Here is a 23405-nt window from a genome sequence, read left to right as displayed (position 1 = left end):
ATTCAAAAGTCAACTTGGCTTGCGGTTACTGGTCACTGGTAAAGTGATTATACACTATTCAAACCCACCACGGTCGTGGTTGTATTTAGTTACCGTATTGATTACCGCTGATGCCGCCCAACAACTAAGATAAGTGATAACGTTATCAGATGACATTTTTTAGACAATTAACAAATAACAACCGAATTTATGGCGATACGCCTTACAAATTACAAATTCCACCAGACCAGTAGGCAGTAGACCACTATCGAACATAATATTGTAATTTGTAATGGGCGGTAAAAATGATCTTCATTCCGTTCAGTTGTTTACTGTTTAGTTTTGACTTGTAATTTACTGAGTTATTTGTTTTAATTATTATAATATATTCTGACAATCGTATCAACTGTTTCACCAAGTCCTCCCGGCTTCCAAGTTTAATTTTGTGATTAGTTTTTTTTCTTACGTTTTAGTAAAAAACTTAAATAACTATCATGTCTTTTTTAGAAGTGAGTTTATATTTTTTTGATTTGAATTTGATTGTTGTAATAGGTACTTCTTATTTAACTATAAAAAATAGACCGAAATATGTTATACAGTCAGGACTGTAATATTGCCATTTCAAACAATTTATTTACCTATTTAATTTTTTGTTATTTTTCAGTGGCGAAAATTTAATTTTTTCGACATCATTCACAATGCAGATTCAAAAAAAATATCTGAAACAATTGGTGTATGTAATTTTGTTAATTTCTAATTATATTTTCCACCAAATTTTATGAGAAAATAGTCTTATATTTATAGTTTTTGCAACGCTATAAATGCTTTCAATCAAAAATAAAATCATTTATAAACTATGATATTAAAGTATTTTTTTATTTTTATTTATATTAACAGCAGTGGTGTGTTTACAGGGTAGGCCGACTAGGCCCAATCTTACTCAATTTTTATTTGACTGTTTGGTTTTTTTTTATCAAAAATAAAAATGTTACTATTAATATTATTAATATTTATTATTGAATATTATTACCATACTCATATCCCATATGATAGGGAAAATCTTCCCTATTAATTATAAACACACTTACACACTACACAATAAAACTGGCTTACCCAATTATTTTGTCCTAGACACGCCACTGAATAACAGCTATTTGGTTAACTACTAGTGAAAGTATTTTTTAAATCGTTTAAAGCATTAATCTTATAGCCTATAGGTATACATTATAGAATTTTATGTCTATAATCAATCTAAAAGCAAAATTAAATAATCATATGAATTCAAAAACATATACTGTACAAAATTTAACTGTAGTCAAGTCGTAACAGATTTATTTAAAATTATTTTTATTTTAATATTTTATTATTATTTTAATGTTTTTCAAGAAAAATAAAGTGTCTTCAAAATGTAAAAAAATAAGTAATTGCCTTTAATTCTATAATTTGTCATGTTTATATCCAATTTTAAATTTGTTAATTAGACTACATGCAATACTTTTAATTGAAAAAGTATATAGTAACAACTCCCATTGCTTAATCCAGAAAATTCCTTGTTTCTATTCTGAATTTAAACATAATAAAATTTGTATTTTTTGTTTTTAAAAAGTATTTAAATGAATTCACAAATTTAGATTATTCCTTTTAAAATTTTATTGAGTTTAATTTCTAATACTTAGTTCTGTTTATTTAGAATTCTAAAATAACTTCTACGAGTAGTGGACATGGTCATTTAGTAACATGTGATGATGATGGCTTAGTTCATTTAATTACACGTACATTTCAAGTTACTACGTTTCGAGCCTATCAATCTGTTGTGCTTCTTTCTACACAATTACAATATAGTAGTATTTTAGTTACTATTGGTGTGAGTATTTTCTATATTTATTCATTATAATATTTATTATATACCTATACTATTATATTTAGGAAGATGAACCAAATACCAATTCTATCCTCAAAGTTTGGGATTTAGAACGAAGAGATCGTCAAAGTACTCCAATATGTATACGGTCAACAAAACTATCAAAATCTGAAAAACCTACTACATTGTGTGCAACTGACAATCGTTTGTTAATGGCCATTGGATTTGCAGATGGTTGTATAGCATTATTCAAAGGAGATTTATCTAGAGATCGAAATTCTAAGCCCAAGATGTTAAAAGAGTTGGGCCAAGGTATAACTGGAATGGCTTTCAAATGTGTTAGCAAGGATCAATGGTATCTTTTTGTGTCTACTGCCTCATCTGTTCAACAATTTAATGTTACTTCCAAAGATTCTTGTCCTATGGTATATTTATAAATAATTGTTACTCTTATTATATTTTAATACATTAAGATGTTTAAAAAATGCTTTGTTTTAGACTGTTTTGGATGCTGTAGGATGTGACTTCAAGTGTTCTGTGTTAGTGAATGGACCTGATAGTCATTTTATGATTGCAAAAGAAGATGTAAGCCCTTGAAATATACACATCATAATTTTTTTTGTAACTAAAAGTAAAGACCGGATTTGCTTGCAGTAATAATGATTTAATATGCTCTTATATAAGTAAAAATAAGAAAGATTAAATACGAAATATACATTAAATTTGAAAGTTAAAAAAAATGTTTTGGTTATACTTGTATGATTAAAATTTGACACTCTACATCATGCATTTGTTATTGGTGTGTACTTAAATCAATTTTTAATTTTATTGATCAAATAAGTCATGAAAATTCATTGACTGCATATATATATATAATATAGAAAATACTATTTACATTTTATGCAAAATTCGGTCTTTACTAATAACTTATCAAAGATCTTGTTGCATGGTTTATTATTACATGACATATACTTTCAAAATAATTCTAGGTTACACTTTTTGTTAATTTTATTTTAGGCCATATATTGTTATACAGTTGACAGTCGTGGACCATGCTATGTTGTTGGAGGTCAAAAAATTATTCTTCAATGGTTTCGAAATTATTTAATTATAGTATCTAAAGAAAGAGGAAAACCTTTGAATGCTATTACTGTCTCTACTACAACAAAACATTCGTAAGATTTATTTAACAGTATCTTGATTTATGGCGGTATTAATTTACTTTAGTTACCTATCATATTTTTTGATTTTTTTTCCCCCCCATTTACAGCTGGCAGGCCTTTACTTTTTGCAGGGAGCAACTAATTGTTATACTTAATATTTTTCCCCTATTAGCTTGGAGTCTACAGTAGGTGTAGGAAGCACTAATAGTCATATTTTAAATTGCAGTCATTTGCACTATATACAACTCTTATATTTTAATACTACTATATTGTGATACAGACGATAAAAATCTTGATTATAACAATTACAATGTGGAATGTATAATTATGATGGCCATTAGCTATAATATAATACAATTTTTATAAATAAAATATTGTAATATAATATATATGATATTAATTAAAAAATCTAGGCTATAGCTTAAACTACTTAAATATTAATAGTTGTTCAAATTGTTTTTGTATCCTCATTCGTAGCTTATTAAAATACATGTTTAAAAAAAAAATAAAAAAATATATTGGGTATCTAATGAGAAATTTTTCCTCTTAGCTTTTCGTGTGGCTTACTGTTACTTTAAATTATTTTTTCAGTGATGAAATTGAATCTATTTCAATCACTGTATTGGATATTCAAAATAAATTTATAATTTATACAACTACCATGCAAGACATTTTATCAGTTTTACCAGAGTGGGGATCATTGTATATTTTAACAACTAAAGGAAGTTTATCACAGTTAATAGAAAAAGATTTACAATCAAAATTAACTGTATTATTTAAGAAAAACTTGTATGATGTTGCGGTACGTATGGCTAAATGTCAGCAATATGATTCTCAAGCTCTGGTTGATATATTTCGTCAATATGGTGATCATTTATATACTAAAGGAGATCACAGTGGTGCTGTAGAACAATATATTAAAACAATTGGAAAACTTGAACCATCTTATGTTATCAAAAAAGTAAATATTTTAATATTTAAATTATTAAATTATTTTTAATTATGCAACAATTAAAATTGAATATTAATGTACTATATATTTTTAGTTTTTAGATTCTCAATATATAGACAGTTTAACTACATATTTGCATGCTTTACATAAATCAGGTAGTGCCACTAAAGATCATACAACATTATTGTTCAACTGCTATTCAAAATTAAACAGTTTAGACAAACTTCAAGAATTTATTGTAGTAATTATAACATTTTAGATATTAAATTAATAAATTACAATAAAAATAATTAACATATTAAATTTAATTATTTTCATTTAAGATAAAAGACGAAAACATTGATTTTGATGTGGATATTGCCATAAAAGTTTGTAGACAGTCATCGCCTGAAAATGCGCTTGCGTTAGCAGAAAAACATAATAGACATTCTTTGTACATAAAAATACTTTTAGAAGATCGTCATGAATATACATCTGCTTTAGAATATATTGAAAAACTTTCCATTGATCAGGTATCATGTTATTGCTGTATTAAGTAATCAGTAATCACTAATAAATATAAAATTTAATAATATAATTGTTGATATTTTATTAATTTCAGTCAGTGCAGACAATTAAGCAATATAGTAATGTATTTATAGAAAATGTTCCTAAAGAAACTGTCAGTTTTTTGAAGAAATTATGTTCCACTTGGTATACTACAACCAATGTAAATGCCTAATTTATTATAAGATAATAAAGTTTGTATATTAAATATAAATTGTAATATCATTCTTTAAGGTAGACCTGTCTGGAAATTTAGCTCAACCTGAAGATTTCATTTATTTGTTGCTAGACGACTCTGAATGTTTAGTGGATTTTTTGGAACATTTTGATAATGTAAGTTACTTGAAAAGAAAGTAATAAGTAATATTTAATAATAGTCGGAATGACTTAGTTAATATATTTATTTAAGTTTTTAGATAAATGGTCTACATCATTATTGAATACATATATTGAACATTGTTTGATTGTATGGAAAAATGAAAACAATCAAGAAAATCGTAGCAAAATTGAAAAGAAAATTATTAATATCCTACAATCTGCTGATATTAAAATGTGTGATCATTATCAAGTATTGATCTTGGCCACGTCTTTTGAATTTAAACCTGCCATAGTCTATATTTTTGAACACAACAAACAGTTTAGTAAAAACTCATTACAATCTTACAAACATTATAATCATTATAAATTATTTTTTTTTTAGGTACTCTAAATTAATTCGCTATTTCTTGTCTTTAAATGATTATATTGGTGCAGTAGAATGTTGTAGGAGATATGGACAAGTAGAACCAAAATTATGGATATTAGTATTTAATACAGCAATGGTAGATGACATGTTTCCACCCTTTATGTTGGAAGAAATATTAAACGAAATTGGTATGTACTCCAAATTATTATATTAACACTAAATAGTAAATTGTATAAATCTGTTTTTTTTTCACTGGACAAAGTAGAGAAAAGATATATTAGTGATATGTATAATGTTAATCATCACCAGGGCTCGGAAGTTATAGCACTAAAGAGTACATTGAAATACTTTAATATGCACTTAAGAAAACTAAAATAGCTCTAAATAGCATAAATTAACAAAATTGTATTTTTTATGCAACATCACAGAAAAGTGTGAAACAAATTTATATCTTACTTTTGTTTTTATATGATTTACCAAAAAATGTATGCATTTGCTTGAACTTTCAAGCCCTGATCATTACAAATGTATATGTATTAATTCAGAATTTCTTGTGGTGGATACTAATCCATAGTAATTAGCCAAAAATGTCCTAGCACATTTTTCAAGTTTAATAGAGTCAAAAAATACAAATTATTAATAAAATAAAATTTGAATATTTGTTTTCAAATTATTGGATGACTATGTCTATAATTAAATGTGCAAAACTATTGTTCTAGATTTTGCAAGAATTAATCATATCATGTTTGAAGTGTAGTGTTGAAAAATAAAATTGAGATTTGTGTACATGTTTTTAATGTACATATGTATGACAACAAAAATTAATATTTAAAAAAAAATTTAACATCTAAAAGTTACTATAAAAAAATAAAATGACCTTACTTAAAATATATTTTTTTAATTTTCTGTTCATAATCCATTACATTGGTAAGATGAAAGTATTATACTTTCATAAACATTTATTAAATATAGATCTAAATCAATTATTGTGGTAATAATATTTATTATAGCCTATAGGCCAGGGGTCACCAACTGGTGGACCGTGAACATTTTTTTACGGGCCCTTATCTGCGGAGTAGATTTTAAAATTTTTATTATATAAATAAATAAAAATTATAAGTGTGTCATATAAAATTTATATTACGACAAAAAAATTAAACTAATCTGTATTGAACAAATGCATAGATAAATCAATATAAATACTAATTTAAAAAAAATGTATTTATTAACGTGTGTAAATTATTAAAACTGTTAGGGAACGCGGCCAGTATGGTAAATTTCAAAACAGACCTCCATAAAAATGAGTTGGTGACCTCTGCTATAGGCTTTCTTATGACCTACTAACTTACTAAATTACTCTCTTGGTAAATAAACTGTAGATATATAACTGCAATAAGCAAATACAGTGGATTCCATCTGATGTGGGCACCGGTTAATATGGGCATCCGCTTAATATGGGCAAAATGGTCTGGTCCCAATATAAATGTATATTAACAAGGTTAAAAAAAAACTGCGTAATATGAGCACTCGATTTAGTTTATGTGGGCAATTTTTATTTTATCATAGTGATAGAATATACACATATGTATTTAAAAACGACTAATTTAATCGGGTTTCGTTGTATCACTTGTATCTATGAGATTGTGTTTATTGAAAGTAATAAAAAGCATTACAATTTAAACCTTACAACCCTTTTCTGCATATTATACCAAAAATGCACAAATTTAGTTTTTCATCATTTCTATTTTTTAAAATATAGTTACAACGTTGCTGCATATACGGCCAGATTTGGCACAAAAAGGCGATCAATTTTGATGTAAGGTAAATCTACCTAGTGGTAAAATTATGAACTCCAGATGAAAAATAAACGACTAAAAATATTATTGTTGTGCAAAGTAAAAAGTGGGTAGTACTTAATGTTACAACAATCACAATTTGATACTAATGATACTACCGATCTTAGATAAAAAAAATACTATCTTGTAGTACTTTTTGTCCGGAATATTTTAAAAATAAGTATAGAAATAAAATATTTATTGAAATTTATCATAAACTAATTTTGTGCCCAAATTAACTCTTAATCCACTTTTAGGGGTAGTTTAACTTGAATATTTTTTTAAATATTCTTCCCATCATCCTGGTGTTTTTATACAATAAGTACATTTTTATCGGAAAAAAATAAAAATTTATGCAGAAAAGGATTTTGTTGACTTCATTGATATTATAACTTTTTTTTTTTTTAACTAATTTCGGTTTTTATGAGCAACCGCGCTTAATGTGGGCAAACAGGGCTAGTCCCAACGTGCCCACATCAAGCAAAATCCGCTGTATACCTAAATAGTGGGTTTTTGTTATGTTTAAATGTTTTATACTTGAAATTTGTAATTATATAGATATATTTGTGAATTGAATAATTATTATTTTTGGACTTTTTGTCCGACTAAAAAAATGTGCTTGGACATCTTTTCAAATATCATTTTTTTGTCCAGAATTCCTTATACACTGACAAATAAGCAGGTACAACTACTGACCAGCTGTTCCAGACATTTTTCAAAGAACTCAAATACATGTCAATCAATTTTTACTTTAGATCACTTTAAAATATTAATTAAAATTAACTGTTTTTATAGAAAAAAAATCTCTCCTGTCAGCTCATTTTACTATCACATCATTGGCTAAATCTAAAACTTTTAATATTGGCCATGCTAGAGCTTATCTTACTAGTTTGTTTGGTGCTGAAAAAAAAATACTTGAAAAGGATAAAGAAATGGTTGATAAATATCAAAAAGATACAGAAAACTTAAAACACACCATAGAAAAATTAAAAAATTGGTACTTACACATTCATATCTAATAATAACTTATTACGTATTCAATTTAAAAATGAATATTTATTTTTTAGTGCGGTTGTCTTTCAAGGTTTACGTTGTAGTGCTTGCAATAACCAATTAGAACTTCCCAGTATACATTTTATGTGTCAACATTCATACCATCAACAGTTAGTAAACATTTAATTATTACATTCATATCATGAATATCTCATTTTTTTGTTTTTCTATTATTTTAATATTTTACCATCATAAGAGGCAATAGACTCAGTTGTTATTTTATTTAATATTGTTTTTTGTTACATTTATTTTTATTTTAGCTGTTTCCAAGCTTTTTCAGAAAGTGATGATGATTGTCCAGCATGTACTCCTAACAATAAACAAATAATGGATATCATACGAACTCAGGTAATTTTAATAATATACAGTTGTTGTCTTATAGCTTGGTGAACCATTCAAGTGGTTGAATTGTTATTTGTTAGTAAAATATTCTATGTATATAACAATAAACTATCAGTTCATAATTAAGAATACTAAAAGGATAAAACAACTAAAAAAAAAAATTTAATTGTGCGATAATATAGAGCATTAAAAAAGAATAATTTTGATGATCTAAAATTTAAAAAAAAATTTAATTTAAACTTAACATTATTACTATTTTCAATTTTGTATATTTTTATTTTTAATCATTACCATAAGCTACCCTTAAACAATTATTAGTACTATGGAAATAACATGAACATTTAAAGAAATATAATATTTTAAATTTAGAAATGTACTTGTGTAACTTATATGTCAAATAATTATTTAAATTAAATTAAGTAAATACTACGCATGTATTTTAGATACGCTTCATTAAGTGGGTTGAATTTACGATGTTGCGTGTTAAACAATTGACAATTTTTTAACTACCAAAATTATTCTTATTTTTATTTTTAAAAAAAATAGTTTATATCAGTTTTTTATTTGTACAGTTTTATTAGTGCAATAATGCTAAATATATCTCAGTAAAATAAGTATATATAAGTAAAAGAGCCCGGAATTAATGAGCCTTGGGGCCCACCAAAGTTCTCACCGGCCCTGAGATTGACAATACTAATTGTTGAAAACTGTTGTTTAGTGTTATACTGCTGATCAAGTTATCTTACCATGATTATTTTAATATATATATATAATACATATATGTTTATATAAATAAATTTTATGTTAAATTTATTTTTATTTAGGGCCAGATAAAAGATTATAATAAAGAATTCCATAATCAGCTAGAACGAGCCACAGATTGTTTTTCACTAATATCTGAATACTTTGGTCGATGCTTATTTGATGATCTATCTATAGTTGAAAATGAACTAGCTAAATCAAAATTGGTATCATCTCCTGTAGTATTAACACCTAAACCTGTGGTTCCTGTTGTACAAACACCACCGAGACTGAGTCCAATATTATCCGTACATAATATACAACAACAAAACACAAATCCATTTGATGAAGATGGCGATAATATGGAATACGATGATAATAAAAATCCATTCAAAGATGAGTATGATGAAAGTAAAAATCCTTTTGCAGATGACACTTAATTGTAAATTAAAGTCTAATTAATAACAACTTATAAATAAATAAATAATTTATTATTGTAATTTAAATTAATATAAATGCAATACTATTGTTTCAATTAAATAAATGATATATATAATAATAATAATAATAATAATAATAAAATTTAAAAAAAAAATTGAAAGATGAATACACAACTTTATTTTTACTATTTATAAATTTAAAACAATGGTTAGTTATATTAGCTAACAATATTTATACATACTAGACTAAAAATCGATGTTGTTAACATTAATTTAAGATAAATTCAATGTTTTCATTATTTATTATTAATTATACAATATTTGAAAAGGTAAAATATTTTTTCAGTCCTTTCGAATGAATGATCTGCCACTAAAACATTAACAATTACAGTTATTATATTAGTAAATTTAAATAATAATTTAATTTTCTGAAAAGAAAAACTACTCAATGTGGCGATAAAAAATATATGGTATTTTGAATTAATAGAATGTAATTTAGAATAGATTTATTTTTGACGTATGAATTATTCACTAATTAATCATGGTACTGATTGGCATCAATTGTTCCTGTACCAATACCAATTTACTACACAAATAATTTACTTCAGCAATTAATGAAATAGAAAGACCAATAATATTATCAAGCAAAGTAGTATGGAACATAATATCAAAGTAACATATTATAGTATACATATTAGTATTATATTCCTCCAAACTAATACCAATAGCATACCCAGTAGTTGAACTGGAGAAGGGTGGAAAACAACTTTTCCAAAAAAAAATTTTTTATTTATATATATATGCATCTCTCTTCTATTCTCATCAAATTTAAGCATTATTATTTTGTAAAATATTAAATACTTATACTTATGTCATTAAGTACACTACCCAATACATCAAATTAGGTAATTTAATTGGTCAATATTTATAAATAATATAATAAATAGTGATGGGTCAAACTGTTTGAATCTCAAACCGAACCAAACCCTTGATGTTCGGTTCGATTCAAAATTCGAACTCAGCACGAAAAAAATTCAAACCGAACTATCAAACATATTTTACTGTTCAAAAATCGAACTTGAAAATATTTTTTGAACCAGACTTACTGACCATGATAGTTCAAAGACCAAATATTTGTACAATTCTTCAAAAGTTATTTAAAAAAAATAAAAATTGATTAATCATTATTTAGAAATAATTAGACTATTGGCGATAGAAAGTTATAAACGGTAACAGGCACCTTATATACCATTTATAATAATTAATAATAATGATAAAAAATATTGAGTTCGACTTAAAATGATTCTAGGTTCGGTTTGGTTTGGTAGAAAATATGAAGATTCGTTTCGAGTTTGAAAAAATAATTTAAAGTTCGGTTCGATTTAAAAAATCAGGGTTTGACCCATTACTAATAATAAACTATTATTATTTAAAAAAAAAAATTACTATTTACATTTTCAGAATATTTTTCACCTATTATTTTTGATTATAGTTGTTATTACTTGGTATGAAATATACAAGTAAGTTTTTATGAATTTTTGTTGTTTCACAAATTATTGATTATTTAATTATTTAAATAAACTAAATAATAATATTGACTAAATTATTTTATACATATGTGTTTATCTTTCTGTATTGCCAAATAAACTTTTTTTTAAGACATATAACCAATTTTAAGTTTGTTGTTTTAACTGCATCTACTTTGATTATATTCTTTTTTATTTAGACACATTTAATAACTTTTTATCATTAATAAATCATAACAAATGATTGAAGTTTTTTAAGTTTATAAGTCCTAAAAATAAATAATACAAAATTAAGTAGTTTGATAAAATAACTAAGAATTGTTTTCATTATTGGTTTCATATAAGAGGAAAGAAGCTAAATATATTTTAAGTTCTATGTTCTATATCTACATTATAATTAAAATGTAAGTAATTAAACAGTAATAGTAAAAACTATGTTTTTAAATTTTACTTACCTAATAGTTTTCTTTTCGTTAGATTTTTTAGATTCTGGTCTAGCTCTGTTAAGCACTTTAATGAAGTCAGTTGTTTTTGCTCGCATACAAGAATGTATATATGCTTTCGTGCACTTAATGTGGTAATGTAGATAGTCACGGAACATATGAATCAAATTAATAGTATTTTCACGAGCTGCACGATTAGTGTGTCTCGGGAATAACACTAAAATTAATAAAGAAAAATTAGTTATTATATTCTTTTAACTGTTCTCTGATTTAATAAAACTAAAATTAAATTAATTAAAAAATAAAATGTTCATTGTTTTCCAATAGCACTGTTGTTTTCTTTTAAATATTATGTAATCTATTAATACCAAGGGAAACTTTCTTACCAAATGTTATATATCCTACTTCATCACCAACACGAGCATTAGTATCTTGCAGTTCAAGCGGTGGTTCTTTGTGCGTAAACAAAACTTGAGGTGAAGTTTGACTAGCTCGTCTGCCTTCTCTCAATTCTTGCATAAAGACTTTACCTACAACTATATCATCACTATCTCTGAATACTGTACTGAATACAACAGTTACACGATCTGCTTTTGCTTCCACATACCTAATACATAAGAATTGTTTTAAAAATATTTCAAACATAAAATCAATTTACCACTCACATAGTCTCATCTTCTCGGTAATTAATCACAGCTCTTTTATGGCCTTCTTCTCCTTTTTCTTGAAAGTCAAAATACTTTTCAAATACTGAAGCAAAACAATTACGTTTAAATTGACCAATTTTTTTCACTAACAATTCCCAGTCATCTGGAATTTTTTCTAGGTCAACTAGCAAAGAAAAATTAAAACCCGATTCTGGTTCTGTGACATATGACCCATACACACGGTTTAATAGTTCAGTTGCTCCGTGTTGTTGGAGTTCGGCATAGAATTTCAAAGCTATGCTCACCTGCCGTATAATAAATATTCATATTATAAATCGTTTCTAATAACAGCATTAGGCATCATACTCACCCTAAGCTGATTTTTTTGGCCTTCTAAATTTGAAATGTGAAATAATACTCCTGCATAATCCGATATGAATATATTTGTGTTTTCCGGCTTATTTCTACAATGTAAACATAATAAATAGAATATCATTAGTAGACGTAGCGTATAGTAAAAAGAATGACATACCCTGCCAAAGCATTTTTAATTCTCACACTGATGGATTCTTCAACAACGCGGTTATTTGTTTCTAACAATATCATGATTTTACTGACAAATGAAACAAACGATAATACAAAGACTAAATAGACATTTAATTATAATTGATTTAGTTGAGTAAAAAATCTATATTAGAATATACATGGGCGAATTTTTTTTTATATAATTTATGGATAAATTGTTAAATATTATGACGAATCTTCTCGGATGTTAATATCAAATGTTTTCATATTAGATAACGCGGCCGGATAAACAGTATGTTTCATAGTTGAAAAATCAAATATTCCATATAAATAATTTTCATCAGCGAACGTGTATTGGTCATCATGTACTCGCACGTGAATGACCCCTCCACCATCATCACCATGCGGCAAAAATACATCGCACTATCATTTATCGCAAGAAATCAACATTCAACGATTCAACCACAGGTATAAAATAATTCATCTCTGTGGCTCTGTGATTCAACATTCAACATTGAATTGTCTGTTATACTCGTGTTACTATAGACAGTATAGTATACTACATTACTACCCGAGTGTCCACTAAATTTTTGATCATGAAAGTCAAGGTATTGAGTCGGAATCCAGATAATTATTTGCGAGAGACGAAACGGGATATCCAAAAAGGTGAGTTTAACATACATTTTGATGTTGACTTTTGGGCCTGTAGATTTATTTTTTTAAAAACAATTCTATGTTATGAGGATTGTAATAATAATTTGATTAGTAGGAGTAACCAATTTTTCAATTTAATATTAAGTACAACTAGTAGGTATGTTTTAATTATTAATTTTTTTATTCTAAGTAGTTTTAAGAATAAACTGTTTTTACTAACATAAATTTGTTCAGGCCTTTATACATGAAAGTATAATGATTTTGGTTTCCCAATTATTTGATGATGTTTTTATAACATTTTTGGGGATTTTTTATTAAATATCATGAATTCATGAATATTGTGGACTTAAATTATCATAACCTAACCCAAATCGCAATTACAGATATTTATGTTCCCCTAAAATGTATTTTGATTAAACATTTTTCAATTACTTATTGCTATTTTATTTATTTACTTAAATAATGAATTCCATAGTAATTAGTAAATTGCATTATACATTTAATTATTTATATTTATGTACTAAAATGTCATTAAAATTTTTATATAAATTGTATTACCAAAATAGAGGTTGAGCTACCATGTTTTTCTGTCTTGACTATTTGAAAAAATATTGCAGTCTATTTTATATAAATTATTCATATATCATAATGAAAATCAAATATAATACATCTTTAATACTTCCTCTAAACTTTTGTTTCTTGTGCTCATGTTATCTTGGCAAAATTATAGTTGGTTTATTTATCATGTGCAATTTTTACGCCTCATAAGCAATCCATTCTAAGAATTTAATTCTCCATTTTTAATTATTTTTCAGTGCCTCGGAATTATGATCCGAATCTTCATCCTTTTCAATCATCACGTGAATATGTTCGTGCTCTTAACGCAGTGAAATTGGAACGAGTTTTTGCTAAGCCGTTTATTGGTAACTTGGATGGACATCGTGATGGTATATTTTGCATGGCTAAACATCCTAAATCTCTATCAACAATAGCCAGTGGTTCTTATGATGGTGAAGTACGACTTTGGAATTTAACAAAAAAAAAATGTATTAATAGTATCAATGGCCATGACCGTTTTGTTCGTGGATTATGTTTTAACCCCGATGGCACAAGGTTGTTTAGTGTTGGAGATGATTCTACTATTAAAGTTTGGAATACAGAAGAATTTGACACACCATCTCATACATTCATATCTCAAGTATGTACAAATGTAGAATAAATTTAATTTATGACACATTTTTAAACTGTTTATTTTAGTCTGTTTTATATGGTATTAGTTGTCAATGGTTAGACGATAAAGTATTTGCAACTTGCGGTGATGTAGTACAATTATGGGACGTTACTAGAAGTCAACCAACATCAACTCTAAAATGGGGTGTTGATAGTTTACATCATATAGCTTTTAATCCAATTGATACAAATGTCTTAGGTAGTATATTTGTATTTTATATTTTAATTTAATACATTAAATTGTAAATAATATTATTTTATAATAAACATTTATAGCTTCATGTGCAAGTGACCGCAGTATAATTCTTTATGACACTAGAGAAGTAAAACCAATGCGGAAAGTAATAATGAAACTCAAAACTAATCAGATAGCATGGAATCCCATGGAAGCATATGTGTTTACTGCTGCCAACGAAGACTATAAGTAATTACTAATTTTATATAAAGTACATATTTTACCCAATTATTATTGATTAATTAATGTATATATTTAGTTGTTATTCTTATGATACACGGAAATTAGAATCTCCAATAAACGTGCATAAAGATCATGTTGCTGCTGTTACTTGTATAGATTATGCACCAACTGGTTTAGAATTTGTTACTGGAAGCTATGATAAAACCATAAGAATTTTTGAAAGCCATCATGTATTTATTTTTTTATAATTATTGTCCATTAAAAAATAACAATTTTTATAAAGTGTGTTAAAATTTAGGGGCATTCAAGAGAAATCTATCATACTAAACGTATGCAACATTTGACTAGTGTAATTTGGTCATTAGACAATAAATTTGTTTTAAGTGCATCTGATGAAATGAATATAAGAATTTGGAAAGCTAATGCTTCAGAAAAATTAGGAACAGTAAGTATATAGTTATTAATTATAATTTTAAATGGATAAATACAAATAAAAATATTTTAAAAAGAAAACCTTAAGTTCTAAGTAGTTGATGATCCTTTTTTTTTTATGTAGGTAGATTAGAGCGTTTCATAAAAATATAAATGTTGTTATTTTGAAATTTATTAAATAAAATTAGTGTGTATATGAAATAGTTATTTACTAAAATATTATTTTAGTTAAGACCACGTGAAAGAACAGCCTTAGAATATAACGCTACATTGAAAGAGAAGTTTGCTGCTCATCCACAAGTAAAAAGGATTGCTAGACATAGACAAGTACCTAAACATGTCTATCATGAACGTAATCAACAATTGGAATCTAAGAAAAAACTTAAAAGAAAGTAAGTTGTTTTTATAAATATAAATATACATATATAGCGGTTTATCTATTAAACAACATTCATTAGTCATTATGTATCAAAGTACTCTGAAGAATATTCTGCTTCAGAATATGAAATTATAAAGGTAGGCAAGTAGGCACTGCTCTACTGTACATTAGGTGTCGAGTGGGTTACTATTATGGGTATATTAAATATAAATTCAATGATATACCATAGTCATTCTCAAAGTGGGTGATAGCGCCCCCCTCCCCCTGTGAGTGTTGATAATCTTCAGGGGGGAGGCGGTATATGACCCATAGACTACTGTTTTTAAAGTACACAACAGATGGTAATCAGAAGGATTTTAACCTCTACAGTAAATATGATAAAAATAATAAAAACCTAACACAAGGTTCTCCATAACTTTTCTTCAAATAACAGTAAAAAAAAAACTCCGGCGTTATTATAGAAAAAAATTTATGAGTGCATGCAATTTATTTTTTATTAAATTGAATAAAATAACGATATATTACAATTTAAATATAGGTAATAATATAATATATCCTACTAATTATCCTAGACTGACAAATCATCTGAGTTCAGAATCGTTTTTCATATACCCTGTCATTTTTTATTTTTTAAATGGAAATTATGTTAAAAAAAATATTTTTAAAAATATTAATAGATTTTGAAATAATGAATGTTGTTTGATAAAAGAATCACCCAGTTAATTTGGTTTATCAATTTTTAATTTTTCTTATGTATATTTTCAGGGAAGAAAATATCCGCAAACACTCAAAGAAAAATAGTATTCCATACGTCTCCGAAAAAAAGAAAAATGTTATTTCAGAAGTTGTTTAAACTTATTATTCTTGTTTATTTTAAGGTTTTATCAAATGTACATAATATTTTCATCGAATTATAACTTCAATAACATAATCGTATTAACATTTTTTTATAATTTATATAATTTCACAGAAATATATTTATTAGAGGATGCTTCTAAGTACTAAGTAGCAACTAATATTGTTACAATAATTTCTCATTTCCAGTATACAATATTTTGAGGAAATATTATAAAAATAAGCATATTTTTTCACCAATAATGGTTAACCAGCAACACCCAGACACTAGCCCCCCAGGCTGTAATCAGATAGGGGCCACGTTCCCCCTTCCAATAATGCCAACAATTACAGCCTGTAATGTGGATCCAGCAGCTGACACAATAGTATTTTATAATCTAGGATTGAGATATTGCATACTTCTGCCCCTGCCCCTCCCTCAAATAACATACCTGGATTCCACTTAATGAAAGAGGTAATTAGTTAATTTAATGTTATATAACTTAAGCTAATAATGAAGTATTATTAATAATAATATAATAATGTATAAGGTTATGTACCTATATATAGTAAATGTCTGTTATATGTTTTTGTCATACAATTGACTAGTTAGATTTTTTAGGTATCTATCTAATATAATTTGAGCTTAAAACGATATTTTTACTTCCCTAAATTATTTACATACTTCTAAGCCATACCTCTTTGAAAATGTAGGGTACCCCCACCCCGGTATAGAAGATCTGAAATAAACACTAAATGTAATTTGTAAATTAAAATGTTGGAAATTTGGCTAACATCAATTTAAATTGTCTACATATATTTCATATTATACATTTAGTCCAGTCATTTAAGCTCCAAAATTGGTGTTTTGAGGAATTAAATTGAAAAGTTTTGAAACTTTGCAAAAATTTTGGATATAGACTCCTGATTAACCAAAAATAGTCGCCATCCCTCAGAGGTCCGGAAGTGTTCGCCATCTTGAATTTTATGTGCGATTTTTCAGTTTTTTAAATTATCTTTGAAAATACTAATTTTATCACAAAAATACTTTTATACAAAAATGTAGCTGACAAAATTCTGAACAAATATGCACGCCATGTCTAATATTATAACACATGGATAAATTTTGCTCCTAACTTATTCAAGCTACAAAAAAAATAATGAAGCCATATTTGTTCAGAATTTCGTCAGCTACATTTTTGTAAATAGGTATTTTTGAGATAAAAATAGGATTTTCAAAGATAATTTTAAAAAAATGAAAAATCGCACATGAAATCCAAGATGGCGGACACTTCCGGACCTCGGAGAGATGGCGACTTTTATTTGGTTAATCAGGAGCCTATAACCAAAATTTCAAAACTTTCCGGTTTAGTTCCTCAAAAAATCGTTAAATGACTGGACTAATTCTAAATACATGATATATCTGATATTTATTGTCTACGGTATAGGTACCTATGGCTATATATGTGGCTATTATACATATACATAATATTGTCTTAAATTATGATCAGAAAGGCCGAACATAATAATATAGTCTGTCAATTATATATTATGGATACTAATAATGAATACTAGAATATATTCTTAGTATATTAGTAGATACATTATTATTTTTTTTTTTTTTTTTTTTTTATTAGAAATCAAAATAAATGGTTACAAATTAAACAAATTTAACAAATAGGTACAGTTTTGATTACCTACCTCCTGTAAGCTAATAGCTTGTGTTGGAGGTAGGGAGTTATTACATTTACTAATAAAATAAAATAAAATAATAATAAAATAATTAGGTAATTTTTTATAATATTACGTACATTGACTTATGAATATGAACATTATAAATTATATATATATTATTATAAATAATAAATGAAAATATTATGTGTAGAAAAAAAAATGTAGAAATCTATAAGTAGCTATATGTATATAAATGTATAATATAATATCTATACTTTTCCCGATTTTTTAAAAAATAATTTTAACACTTAATCAAATTTTAAGATAGGTACCTACTACCTACAACGTACAGGTTTTATAAAAGAAATAAGTCGCTATGACCTATATGATCCTACACTACAGGTCTACAGTTATTATTAATCCATTCAAATATATTCTTTCATTAGAAAATAAAGACTTGTTAATTAATTCATTAAAAAATGTTAAGAGGACGTATACCCGTGGCATATCCCAGTAAACACACCACGTATAATCTATGTATATAATAAGAATAACTTTGGTGTACGTAGTTATTATTTGTATAATAATGGTATAATAAACGTTGAAATAGGTTGATCCGTACGTTGACAATACTACAATAGGTATAAACTTATTCGTACATTTTTCGTTATAAAAATACGTTTTAACGGTTTATCTAAAAAAAAATTAAAAATCTGGGCAATGTGGCAACTTTAATAGTTAATACAGTGTTCATATTATATTTATACAAATAATATTTATTATATACTTGAAATATATACAAATATACAATATACTAACGTTACACGTAAAATATCCCAAAAACGACTTCATACTTACGTAAAATATGCGTTGATTATACACGTACAACTAACGGATATTAAACGTTGAATATTCGTTAAATATCTTTATCTTTTGACCTAAATTTATACCATAATTATACTATTTATCAACTTAACTTAACATCTACGTGTGTTATACGTTAGTTCGTAAATAATAAACGTATAATATACCTAAAAAGGTTTACTGGGATGTTGTCTCTGTCTTACTAATAACGTACATCATAACAAATTTGCGTTCAGCAAAGTACTTTTTATTGTGATGTTTGCTTTAATATAAAAATATAAAAAATATAAAAATATCATTTATTTTAAAAATAAAGATGAAATTAATATGTTTTATTGTCCTTTGTGACTTTGTAAGAATCTTTTATCACCAATAATTATAAAAACTAATATTTTAATTTATTTAATTAATGTTATTAATGTTTGTAAATTTGTTGGATTTTTTTTACAATAAGGTATATTATTATCTATTAACTACCTATTTTATGTGTTTAAAACATTTTTGATTATAATAATTGTTTTTAATAATAATTAGGTAGATAACATTATAACAAATAATTTAAAATAAATAAATAATTTTTTGATGGAAGGGGGGAATAAAAATTAAAAATTACTGTGCAAGGGACCCCAATTATGAGCCAGATTAATACTAATGATACTGCACTATTTTGAATACAGAGTTGTATGACTTTTATTATTATAATATTATACATAAGGGTTATAATACTAGCTCATATGATATATCACTATTAATAAATAATAAAATAAACCTTCGTTTTTAATTTCGGTCACTGGGCTACGGAGTACGGACGTTAATCAAATCAAATTTTTAACTGGGTTTCAAGTCTTATACTTTGGAACGGTAACACTCAGCTCGGCAGAAAAGAGGTGATAGGTACCTAAGTAAAGGTAATAACTATTACTTTTTCTATTAAGTTTAAAATGAGGATATTATATACCTAGGTATTTTAAAAATGTATTGATTTAGTTTATATCATTTTTAATTTTTATATAATATATAAATATATATATGTCACATAAAATTATAAAACATACTCTTGTAGTTAATGCACTTAAGAATTATCAACTTAACATAGTACCTATAGGGGTATTCTTGCAGTTTGAGTACACATTACTAACGTGATCGAGAACGTGTGTGCGAGACAAGCATATGCGTGACTGTTCTTTTCTCTCAATAGTCTGATATATAGTATGTATCATATTATATGCTTGTTAAAATGCAGTTTCGATTGTATAGGCAACAAGTGTTTAAGTCCTCAACTGACTCAACTAAGTACATATAGATTATAGATAACTAGGTACCTATAATATTTAAGTGCACTTAAACATGTAGATATTTAACTACCTATTTAAGTATTATAGTACATGAATTTGAATTATTGTGACACATTCACTTGGGTACCTATATCATATATTAATATTAATCCTTTTGGTGTTAGCACATATAATAACGATGTTATATGCTTGTAAGTTGTAAGTTTGATGTGTATTATAAGCATCATCTACCTAACCAATATAACTAGGACCTATTTTAATTATTAATAATTATGATTATTCAAACTTCACACTTTAGTACAACAGTCAACAATTTTATTATATCAATACTGTAATTATTATTTATTATTATTATTATTTACACTTTATAATGTCGTACCTAGCATAATAGAAGTAATAGAACACAATATAAATTATCTATTGATATGTAGGTAGGTATAACATGACCGTGTACACAGTATAGCTATAGCGTCATTGGCGCAAATTCAGTTTTAAATAAAATTAGAGCGTGCTAAAATGTTTTACCCTAGTCACCCGTGAGTGGCTTCGTCCCCCACACCCCCTGTATGGTTATACATACTAGACATAAATTAATTTTATTTGAAATAAAATTATAAATTACTACATACAAAAAAATCACAGTAGCTATAGTAAATCTGATTTTCAATAAACAATCTTTTTTTTCTCAATATATTATAAATTTATAACCAATACTGAATACTTTCCATTAAAATACGAAATCAATTAACAACAATTTTTTCATTGTATTAATAATTAATATATTTATAAATATAAAATATAAATGTATAATATGGTTTAGTATTATTATAGATTATAGATATAGGAAAACTAAAAAAAAATTACAAATTAAAAATAAATTACCTATATTAAATATAATTATCTTGATTTTTTTGCAAACTAGACGAAAGATTAGTAAATTTACTTTGCACTATAGTCTATACTGATATGTTTAACAAAATCTTAATGCAGCGCATTGACGAAAATGACCTTTCACATGTTGCAGATGAGATTGGCAGGCGCGAACGCAGGAACAAATTTCGGGGAGGAGGGGTTTGAAAAAATTTACATAAATATCATACTATTCATTTGTAGGTCAGGTAATTTATTTTTTCATCCCCCTTGCGTTTGCGCCTGGAGATTGGACATACTTCCAGATTATATGCACACAAGAGAATTTCCAGTAAGTAATTTTTACTAAGACAATTTTTAACACCATCATAGATAAATGGTTTTACATTTTAATACGAAGTTCCTAACACATCGTAAAACATCGTTAAACTTAAAGGTACCTAATAATGTTATCTAGGGCATCTCATAGGCTTTTATTGGTATTTTAATTTTTAAGCGAGTTACGAGCATTTTAAAGTTTTAATATTTTACATAACCATAACTCACTTAAAAATTAAGATATCAATAAAAGCCTATGAAATACCCTAGATAATATTATTACCTTTAAGTTTGATAATAGGTAAATTTACTCCAATATTAAAGCTAACATCACAAAACGTGTTCTGCTGGACGAAAATTTGCTATGATCTACATTAGTAACACAGAGACAACACATGCTGGTATAACGTCCTCTTAAGCCAGCCTATAAATTGGTATTTCAAGACAAAACAAATATTAAGATAATTGCTTATAAATATCTTCAATAAATTTATTCGAATATTTTAATAATTTCATTGCGTATTGAAAATAATAATTTAAGTAAAATTAGAATGTTTGGATTATTTATACAATTAATATGTTTTGAATATTAACAAAATAATAAAAATTATTAAGCGTTATTATATTTTTAAATCGCACAAAAAAAATATTTTATTATTTTTTTATTTTATTTTTATTTTAAGTTATTTTTTCATTACCTATACTTATTTTTTTAATTTTAGTTTAAAAAAAGTTAAAAGGTGTTTTGTATTAAATTCATTCGTATTATACATTAAGTTGCTCTGTACAGAATCTAGTACCTACCTATAGATTAAGTAGAAATTCATAGCGCCGCTGATTGTGCATACCTAACATATATACAAATTACAAACTAGGTATACCTATAATAATATAATGTGTATATTAGTATATTATAATGAGTTGGAAGTTTATCTACGGGGAAATCATTGGAATTCGAAAGTTCAAATGTGTGACCAATACATACATGCAATTACATTATCTATTGATATTTTTATTTAAAATTCAACTTACAAATGTTAACAATATTTATAAATTTATCATTGTAGATAAATAATAAGTATGTTAATATGTACTATATGTACCTACCTACTTTATATTTTGTCTATATCTAAATTACGATATTAAATTATTTTGTTTTGAGCTCTAGTGTTCAATTCGTTAACAAACAAGCCTGGAAAAATCTTATCGTCAACGTTTAAGTGTCTTAATTTTTTAAGCTCTTAAAGTTAATGTACGAGTTTAACACGACGCGTGACTGATTGTCCACATAATATTATAGGCACGCCTTAAACCGGTTTTCCACAGGAAGATTATTATTATACTAATCTGCAAATAAATACTACTAAAGTATGCCATAGTTTCACTGTTTAAAGCCTACAGGGCTACAGGTACAGACATTTATGATTATTCAAATTATTTACGTATTTTGAATACTTTAACAATTTACTATTTTAGGTAATTAACCCTCTTCATATGTTATTATATTTAAATTAATGTCTTGAGTTTGTTTTGTGCAATGTTTTTTTTTTATCTATTACAAGATACAAGTGGGAAGTGGCTTATGTGAACAGATTTGTCTTGTGCCTTTTATGGAAATATTGTAATAAAAATATAAGTGTACATTGTACAGACAATTATCTCATACAAAAAGAATTCAAATATAGGTATGGTCAATTTA

General features: G+C 26.1%; 3 protein-coding genes across 3 annotated transcripts; 2 read left to right on the top strand and 1 right to left on the bottom strand.

Moving 5' to 3' along the window:
• The first annotated feature begins 22 nt into the window (after positions 1-22).
• On the top strand, positions 23-9657 carry LOC132919977 (vacuolar protein sorting-associated protein 11 homolog). The gene is made up of 17 exons (XM_060981949.1): positions 23-488; positions 644-712; positions 1670-1843; positions 1906-2265; positions 2339-2425; positions 2858-3015; positions 3595-3964; positions 4050-4196; positions 4279-4467; positions 4557-4664; positions 4736-4834; positions 4911-5137; positions 5202-5374; positions 7817-8018; positions 8089-8184; positions 8335-8422; positions 9241-9657. The coding sequence occupies exons 1-17, from the start codon at positions 474-476 to the stop codon at positions 9595-9597; spliced, it is 2919 nt and encodes a 972-aa protein (XP_060837932.1). The 5' UTR covers positions 23-473; the 3' UTR covers positions 9598-9657.
• Positions 9658-9752: 95 nt separating this feature from the next.
• On the bottom strand, positions 9753-12957 carry LOC132919983 (actin-related protein 2/3 complex subunit 2). Its single transcript, XM_060981955.1, has 6 exons — positions 12746-12957; positions 12584-12677; positions 12232-12518; positions 11953-12173; positions 11579-11783; positions 9753-9967 (listed from the first exon to the last, which is right to left on the bottom strand). The coding sequence occupies exons 1-6, from the start codon at positions 12817-12819 to the stop codon at positions 9940-9942; spliced, it is 909 nt and encodes a 302-aa protein (XP_060837938.1). The 5' UTR covers positions 12820-12957; the 3' UTR covers positions 9753-9939.
• A 110-nt stretch (positions 12958-13067) lies between these two features.
• LOC132919980 (DDB1- and CUL4-associated factor 13) lies at positions 13068-16787 on the top strand. The gene is made up of 9 exons (XM_060981953.1): positions 13068-13206; positions 13285-13404; positions 14208-14590; positions 14650-14821; positions 14899-15046; positions 15117-15270; positions 15339-15485; positions 15701-15864; positions 16617-16787. The coding sequence occupies exons 2-9, from the start codon at positions 13335-13337 to the stop codon at positions 16702-16704; spliced, it is 1326 nt and encodes a 441-aa protein (XP_060837936.1). The 5' UTR covers positions 13068-13206; positions 13285-13334; the 3' UTR covers positions 16705-16787.
• Positions 16788-23405: the final 6618 nt, after the last annotated feature.

Source organism: Rhopalosiphum padi, chromosome 2 (genome assembly GCF_020882245.1).
Source record: "Rhopalosiphum padi isolate XX-2018 chromosome 2, ASM2088224v1, whole genome shotgun sequence".
NCBI classification, from domain to species: Eukaryota; Metazoa; Arthropoda; class Insecta; order Hemiptera; family Aphididae; genus Rhopalosiphum; species Rhopalosiphum padi.
Note: the sequence above shows the minus strand (reverse complement) of the source record. Positions and strands in the feature narration are given on the sequence as shown.